The following is an 8,400-nucleotide window of genomic DNA, read 5'->3' on the forward strand; positions in this document are numbered from 1 at the left end:
TCTAGCTAGGAGGCCGAAGCAGAGATGCCTGTTGATCCATAATGGTTCCCCCTTCCCTCCCCCAGCTCCCCCGGACGCCATGGCAGCAAGAGGCAGGAGGTCACAGACACAGGTTTATTCATTCACAGCATCACATCAGCTTTCAGATCTCTTCAGCTATTGTCCCCTGGCCTGGAAATAACTCAATAAATACCCTCCCACCCCTGCATGTGCCCCACGCCTGCACATCTCCAGCGTGCTCCACGCCTGCACGTCCCCAGCGTGCCCCAGGCCTGCACGTCCCCAGCGTGCCCCACGCCTGCACGTCTCCAGCGTGCTCCAGGCCTGCACGTCCCCAGCGTGCCCCAGACCTGCACGTCCCCAGCGTGCCCCAGACCTGCATGTGCCCAGCGTGCCCCACGCCTGCACGGCCATGCACAGCGGCATTGTCCTCAGAAGGGGGCACACGATCCAGGGCAGAGTCCGTCAGCCAGCGACAGCAACAGCGTCCCTCTCATTCCTCCCGTGCGTGTGGCCCTCTACAGCCGGGCTCATGAGGACTTGCTCAGCCACCGGCTGCTTCTCAGGCTTCTCCCCCTGGCCGGGCAGTGGAGATCAGTCCTGGGGAAGCAGGGCCTCCAGGAGGGAGAGGAGCTCGCTGGAGAGATCCTGCAGAGAGGAGCACAGGGATCAGTGGAGCCACAGCCCTGGCCAGACCCCCGGGCGCTGACTCCGGGATCCGGACGGAGAGGGGGGCCCTCTGAGCGGGACCCACAAACTGCCCCTGGAGGGCACAGACAGGCTGCAAGCAGGGCAGGGCCAGCGAGACCCTGGAGCGAGGGCACTGAGCCATTCGCGCTGCCCTGTCAGCCGAAGCTGACTCCCACAAGGGCCAGGGAAGCGGGGTGGTCTGTGTCAAGCCCCCACAGGCTCTGCTGTGCTGATCGGCTGAGCAGCCCTGAGCATGTCACTCCCAGCTCCCCATGCCTCAGCACCCGCCCTGGAAAACCCTTCCCCGCTGTCCCCCGCTTCCCCGGGCAGGGCATGCTGCCCTCCGCTCAGTCCCGGCCCACGGGCCACTGCAAGCGGCCGGGAATGTGGGGAGTGCCTGGTTCCCAGAGGACGCCACTCAGGCAGAGCCCTGCCAACTGCAGCAGTCACAGCGCCAGGCCAGGCGGAAGGCGGGTTCCCCAGATCTGGGGCACCGAACACGTCCTCTGGCAGGTAAACCGAGGACGCAGCCTAGGCTGACGAGGGGGCGGAGCGTGAACATACCTGGGAGGACAGGCCCGCGCCTGCAAACTCAGCTGGCAGCAGCATTGGCCCCGCATCCAGGGTTTGCGCCCCGTGCGGCTCGGCGGGCGTCCCCGCGGCAGGGCAGTAAGGGAGCGAAAGCCAAGCGGCCGTGTCTGTGCCGAGCGCCCCGTGCGGCTCGGCGGGCGTCCCCGCGGCAGGGCAGCAGGTGGGCGACAGCCAGGACGCTGCGGCCGGGGGGGACCCCTCCCACGGGGCTGGAGATGCTGCCTGGAGGCCAGGGGTCCTGGCCTGGCAGCAACCCAGCCCCTCGGGGCACAGCTGGCAGCGCCGGCGTGGGCCCTCTCTCCTCTGGGCCAGCGTCTCCTCGCTGAGCCCCAGCAGCTCCGACAGGTGGGAGATGTAGCGGATGGTGAGGCGCAGGGTCTCGATCTTGGTCAGGCTCTGGCCAGCCGGTGCCACCGAGGGGGGCAGGTAGCGTCGCAGGGTGTGGAGAGCCTTGGACAGGTTCCTCATGCGCAGCTTCTCCCGCTCGCTGGCGCTCTGCCTCTGCCCGCCGCCTGCCCTGCCCCGGCTGCCCTTCCTGCTCCCGTAGGCTGGGCGCAGGCCAGCCCTGCGTCTTGGCGTCAGCACCAGGCTCAGGGCTGCAGGGCAGCTGCTGCGGGGCTCCTGGGGAGCTGGGCAGAGGGGGTAGAGGGGTGAGAGGCCGCTGGAGTCTGTGGAGGGCGTTGGGGAGCAGCTGCTGTACCCCTCCGTGTTGGGCTGGACCCTGCCCCACTCCTGCAGCAGGGCCTGGCTCGGGAGCAGCTGGAGATCCCGGGCTAGGAGCTGGGCAGGACTGCTGGCCATGGCGTCAGGGCTTCTCAGGCTGCGTGTGGGGAGAGCGCAGCAGCCCCAGGCTTTATGCTGAGGCCGGAGGTGTGAAGTGGCACCTTCGCAGGGACCATCAACACATCAAAGCCCTGGGGGGCTAGGGGGCTGGGGGAGAGAGCTCCTTTGAACAGGCTGGTGTTGAATTTTACCCCAGCTGGGGTGGAGCTGTGTGACAGGTCACGGACCCCACGGAGCCCCAGCTGCCGGCCTGCGACAGAGCCTGCCCAGGTCCCCATGCCCAGCTGGCGAGGGCACGGGCGGCTCTGTGTGGCTGGGCTGGGCCCCCACTAGCTCGGAGGGGGTAGCTTGCACCCCACTGCCAAGGGCAGGATGAAGCCATATGTGGGAGGGCGCCCCAGAGGCTGTGTGCATGTGTTCCTAGGGGCGGTGCCAGCAGCCATGTTACTTGGTGGGGGACAGAGGTCCAAAGCCACACAGAGAGGATAAGAACCCAGGAGTCCGGGCTGCACGCCCAGGTGCTAACCATTATCCCACACTACTCAAACCTGGCCAGGCCCTGCCCTGAGTGATGGGGCAGGAGACTCGTCCTCACTCAGTGTGGTCTGGGGGCAGAGCTTGGGCCAGAGGGGCCTGGGGCAGATGCCTCCTAGAGCAGGGCCTGAACCAAAACCCATCCCTCCGGGATGCTGGAGCATCGGGCCCAACTCCAACTCCAGGCCCTGATTCCCCAGCCGGTTCCTGAGCCCAACCCCCGACATTCGGGGGGGGGGCCCAGCAACCCAGGGAGATTCCCCCTGCACGGGCCTGGCCAGGAGCCTTGCGCCAGCTCCCGGGGCACCACTGCACTGCTGCCCTGCAGGCGCCGGGCAGCCTGGGCCAAGGGGGCAGGAGACAGCGAGGGACCAGAGCAGCCTGCCCCTCCCGGCCCCAGGCTAATGGCATTTCACACCCTGCCACTAATGAGCCCAGCAGCCGCATTATCACATCCAGGCCAGGCTCAGGGGCTCTGCCCCCACCCGGGCCTGCTGGCTGCAGGGGGCCAGGAAGAAGGGTCTGTCAGTCTGTCTGTCTGTGGCTGCCCATCAGCACGTGCGGGGTGGGGGGCAATGGGGTGAGAGGCCCTTTGCAGTGGTAGCTGTCATGGGGAGGGGCAGACCCAGCTCCCCAGGGCTGGGAACGTGAGGGCACCTCGCCACCAAGCACCTGCCCCAGCGAGGGGCTCGTTGTGCCCTCCGCACCCAGGGGGCAGCCACCACACAGCAGGGCTGGAAGTATCCAGGAGCCCCCGACCCTGGGGGCAGCAGTGGGCTTGGCCCCAGCTGTTCGGAGATGCTGCCCCAGAGCCTGCGGCCATCCCAGGCAGACAGCTCAGCTGCAGGGACCCTGTGCCCAGGGAACTGGAGCACTTGTGAAGCAAGAATATTAAACACACACCCCCAACACACACACATACCCGCTGGACACTCCCGGGGGGTCGGGAGGGGCCTCAGCAGGGAAGGGGCCAAAGCAGTGCATTGTGAGAGGGTGACAAGAGGGAAACAAGGTGCACCCGGCAGCCCAACCCGGTGCACAGGCCCCCAGATAAACCCCCAAATGTGGAGCCCTGGGGTCACAGCCAGGCCATCATGGGCCAGGCCAGGTCTGTCCCCAGGGCTCCTCCAGCGGTAAGAGCCTCTAGCCATGGGGCTCCCAGCCCTTCCCAAGGCTAATGCCCCTGCCAGTGTCTCTCCCCAGAAGGATGGGCACCCGACAGGCTGACGTGCCAGCTGGGGGGCAGGGGCTGATGTCAGCACCATTTCCCCTTGCTCAGTTGCCCTCCCTTGGAGCAGCCTGGCCAGCCCTCTTCTTCCCTGGCACTCATACCGCAATCCGCCTTGGCACAGGGATGTGACGGGCTGGGCAGTTCGGCCTGGGACTGGGAGCCAGGACTTCTGGGTTCTGCTCCTAGCTCTGCCACTAACTCACTGAGCACAGCATGTCTCTGCTCTGTGCCTCAGTTTCCCGATCTGTGACATGGCGCTAGATTGTAAGCTCCTCAGGGTGGGAGCTGTGTCCCCCTTCGGGTGTCTGTCAGCACCTGGCACTGTGGGGCACTGATCCCTGGCGGGGGCCCCCAAAGCAACCATATGACAAACCCCAGCCTGAGTGGGGGGCCGGGCACCCCTGCTGGAGAGTTCTGAGGCTGGGCTACGCCAGGATTTTCCCGACCAGCTTGGGCCCCTCTCTTATAATGAGACGTCCAGACCCAAGGCAGTGTCAGGGGTGGAACGCCCCCCTGCCCCCCCACGCGTCCCCCTGGAGCCAGAGCGTTCTCACTGAGGGGAGGGAGGGAGGGTGTGAAGAGCTGGGAGGGACCCCCGGGCTGCGTTCCCAGGCCCAGTGCAGCTGGCACTTGACACGACGGGTGTAAAGGTTACCAGGGAAACCCAGTGCTGCAATTCTGGAAAAGAAAACAGAAACGGGAGAGGCTCTCAAGGGAATGCGGCGTGGGACATGCTTCCAAAATACAGGGTCCCCACACAGACACACACACACCCGCTGCCCTGACACAGAGCTGTACACACACACGCAACCCCGCACAATACAGGTGTGTACGCAGGCCCCAGCCACTAACACTGGACTGCACAACCCCCACATGGATACCGGCATGAAGATGGACCCCAGGCACAGATACGGGCCTGCAACAGACAGGCACGCCCCTGCACGACTACAGGCAGGGACAGTGCTCCCCCTCGCACTAATACAGGTGTGTACTTGGACCTCACACTAATACAAGAGTGTACATAGCCCTTGCAGTAATACAGGCATGTCCAGAGCCCCTCCTTGCACTCGTAAAGGTGTGTTCACACACACACGCAGGTTCTAGGGCTTAGGGGAGGCCAGGCCAGGAATCCTGACTTATTCCTGTACCAGCTCCAGTGCTCGGGGTCTCCTGCCTGTTCCCCGCTCTCATTTCCACTTGCCCCCTTCTCCGCCCCCGTCCCACCTCCTGTTTCCCGTTAGCGGACACCCTGGCTGCTGACTCCATGGGCAGGGAGCTGGGGGGCCTTTCTTACCTGCTCTCCCCTGGGTTTTGACAAGTGCTGGGGTTTCTCCCTGCTGGGCTCTGCCCGGCCGCACCTGCACTGGGAACCCAGGGTTAACCCGAGCTGTCCCAGACGGAGGTGACAGATCAGAGCCCCCTACCCCCTGCAATGGTAGGGGAGGTCCCTGCAGGGGTGTGATGCTGGCTCCAGCATCCACCATCCATCCCATCCATGCTATGGGGACCCTGGGCGTATTTAGAGGGGCAGCAGGGAGCTGAGCAGACAGGGAGTGCGGGAAGCACCCTGCCCGCTCTGAGCCTTCCATACCCACTGCACTTTGGAGCCATTTCAACGGGGCAGGGCAGGGAATGGAGGTCCTGGCCCATCACTCCTGGGATGCCCCTCGCCAGCGCCGGGAACCTCCCGGAGTCTCTGGGGTTTGGCCGCTCGGTCATCTCTGTTCAGTCGTCCCCCACTGGCAAACACAGTCACAGGGAGTGCTGAGCCCCCACCATCCTGCATGCTGCTGGGGCTCAGCTCCTGGCCTCAGCTGCAACCCCCTGCTCCCATGGCTTCTGCCCCGCCTCAGGAGGAAGCATGCCGAGCCCCAGGCCTGCAGCACCATATGGAATCAATTATTCGTCCCTCTTCCCCAAGATGGGGAGCTCCCCGGGAAGCTCCTCACTATGCACCCAGCCCGAGCCCAGCAGGACAGGGGGCTGCGTGCAGCAAAAGCTCCCAGCAAACGCAGCGTGTGCCCAGGAGGGGCTGGCGAGTGGGCCGCTGTGGGCTCCCCTGCCCCATTCCTCGCCCCCCGCTCCCTGCACTCCTGGACAGGTTTGTCTCCCTGTCTGGTCCTATGGGCATCTGGCGCTAGCCCCCGCCCCTCGCAAGAGGGAGCGTTCTCATAGAATCATCGAATATCAGGGTTGGAAGGGACCTCAGGAGGTCATCTCCTCCAACCCCCTGCTCAAAGCAGGACCGATCCCCAACTAAATCATCCCAGCCAGGGCTTTGTCAAAAACCTTAAAAACCTCAAAGGAAGGAGATTCTACCACCTCCCTAGGGAACCCATTCCAGTGCTTCACCACCCTCCTCGTGAAAAAGTTTTTCCTAATATCCAACCTAAACCTCCCCCACTGCAACTTGAGGCCATTACTCCTTGTCCTGTCCTCTTCTACCACTGAGAATAGTCGAGAACCATCCTCTCTGGAACCACCTCTCAGGTAGCTGAAAGCAGCTATCAAATCCCCCCTCATTCTTCTCTTCTGCAGACTAAACAATCCCAGTTCCCTCAGCCTCTCCTCATAAGTCATGTGTTCCAGTCCCCTAATCATTTTTGTTGTCCTTCGCTGGTCTCTCTCCAATTTATCCACATCCTTCTTGTAGTGTGGGGCCCAAAACTGGACACAGTACTCCAGATGAGGCCTCACCAATGTCGAATAGAGGGGAACGATCACGTCCCTCAATCTGCTGACAATGCCCCTACTTATACATCCCAAAATGCCATTGGCCTTCTTGGCAACAAGGGCACACTGCTGACTCCTATCCAGCTTCTCGTCCACTGTCACCCCTAGGTCCTTTTCCGCAGAACTGCTGCCGAGCCATTCGGTCCCTAGTCTGTAGCGGTGCATGGGATTCTTCCGTCCTAAGTGCAGGACTCTGCACTTGTCCTTGTTGAACCTCATCAGATTTCTTTTGGCCCAATCCTCTAATTTGTCTAGGTCCCTCTGTATCCTATCCCTGCCCTCCAGCGTATCTACCACTCCTCCCAGTTTAGCGTCATCTCCAAACTTGCTGAGGGTGCAATCCACGCCATCCTCCAGATCATTTATGAAGATATTGAACAAAACCGGCCCCAGGACCGACCCCTGGGGCACTCCACTTGACACCGGCTGCCAACTAGACATGGAGCCATTGATCACTACCCGTTGAGCCCGACAATCTAGCCAGCTTTCTACCCACCTTATAGTCCATTCATCCAGCCCGTACCTCTTTAACTTGCTGGCAAGAATACTGTGGGAGACCATGTGAAAAGCTTTGCTAAAGTAAAGGAACAATACATCCACTGCTTTCCCCTCATCCACAGAACCAGTTATCTCGTCATAGAAGGCGATTAGATTAGTCAGGCATGACCTTCCCTTGGTGAATCCATGCTGACTGTTCCTGATCACTTTCCTCTCATGCAAGTGCTTCAGAAGTGATTCCTTGAGGACCTGCTCCAGGATTTGTGCGGGGACTGTGCAGTGCTGATGTCTGGGCTTCACCCCTTCGCTCCCACCTAGTACTGCCCCCTGGCTCGAACACGGGAGCGTCCCCTTCCCAGCAGCATGATCAGGAACTGATGCCTGCCTATTCCTTTGGGCCCCTCGGGGCCTGGACTGTTCTGGGCAGCTCAGGAGCAGAACATGTCGCAGGGCGTGTGGGCGCAGGGGGCGTCGCAGGGCGCGTGGGCGGAGGGGGTGTCGCAGGGCGCGTGGGCGCGGGGGCGTCGCAGGGCGCGTGTGGGGAGGGGGCGTCGCAGGGCGTGTGGGCACAGGGGGCGTCGCAGGGCGGGTGGGCGCAGGGGGCGTCGCGGGGCGCGTGGGCGCAGGGGGCGTCGCGGGGCACGTGGGCGGAGGGGGCGTCGCAGGGCGTGTGGGCGCAGGGGGCGTCGCAGGGCGCGTGGGGGGAGGGGGCGTCGCAGGGCGTGTGGGCGCAGGGGGCGTCGCAGGGCGCGTGGGGGGAGGGGGCGTCGCAGGGCGTGTGGGCGCAGGGGGCGTCGCAGGGCGTGTGGGCACAGGGGGCGTCGCAGGGCGGGTGGGCGCAGGGGGCGTCGCGGGGCGCGTGGGCGGAGGGGGCGTCGCAGGGCGCGTGGGGGGAGGGGGCGTCGCAGGGCGGGTGGGCGCAGGGGGCGTCGCGGGGCGCGTGGGCGCAGGGGGCGTCGCAGGGCGCGTGGGGGAGGGGGCGTCGCAGGGCGTGTGGGCGCAGGGGGCGTCGCGGGGCGCGTGGGCGCAGGGGGCGTCGCAGGGCGCGTGGGCGCAGGGGGCGACGCAGGGCGTGTGGACGCAGGGGGCGTCGCAGGGCGGGTGGGGGGAGGGGGCGTCGCAGGGCGTGTGGGCGCAGGGGGCGTCGCAGGGCGCGTGGGCGCAGGGGGCGTCGCAGGGCGGGTGGGGGGAGGGGGCGTCGCAGGGCGTGTGGACGCAGGGGGCGTCGCAGGGCGGGTGGGGGGAGGGGGCATCGCAGGGCGTGTGGGTGCAGGGGGCGTCGCAGGGCGGGTGGGGGGAGGGGGCGTCGCAGGGCGCGTGGGCGCAGGGGGCGTCGCAGG

The 8,400-nt window shown here is 64.8% G+C and overlaps 1 protein-coding gene across 1 annotated transcript; it reads right to left on the minus strand.

Moving 5' to 3' along the window:
• Positions 1-594: 594 nt before the first annotated feature.
• LOC311527362 (mesoderm posterior protein 1-like) lies at positions 595-5,218 on the minus strand (the record flags this gene model as incomplete). Its single annotated transcript, XM_084641268.1, has 2 exons — positions 1,255-5,218; positions 595-648 (listed from the first exon to the last, which is right to left on the minus strand). The coding sequence occupies exons 1-2, from the start codon at positions 2,080-2,082 to the stop codon at positions 595-597; spliced, it is 882 nt and encodes a 293-aa protein (XP_084497394.1). The 5' UTR covers positions 2,083-5,218.
• Positions 5,219-8,400: the final 3,182 nt, after the last annotated feature.

The sequence above is a fragment of the Lepidochelys olivacea genome (genome assembly GCF_965140295.1).
Source record: "Lepidochelys olivacea isolate rLepOli2 genome assembly, chromosome: 10".
NCBI classification, from domain to species: domain Eukaryota; kingdom Metazoa; phylum Chordata; order Testudines; family Cheloniidae; genus Lepidochelys; species Lepidochelys olivacea.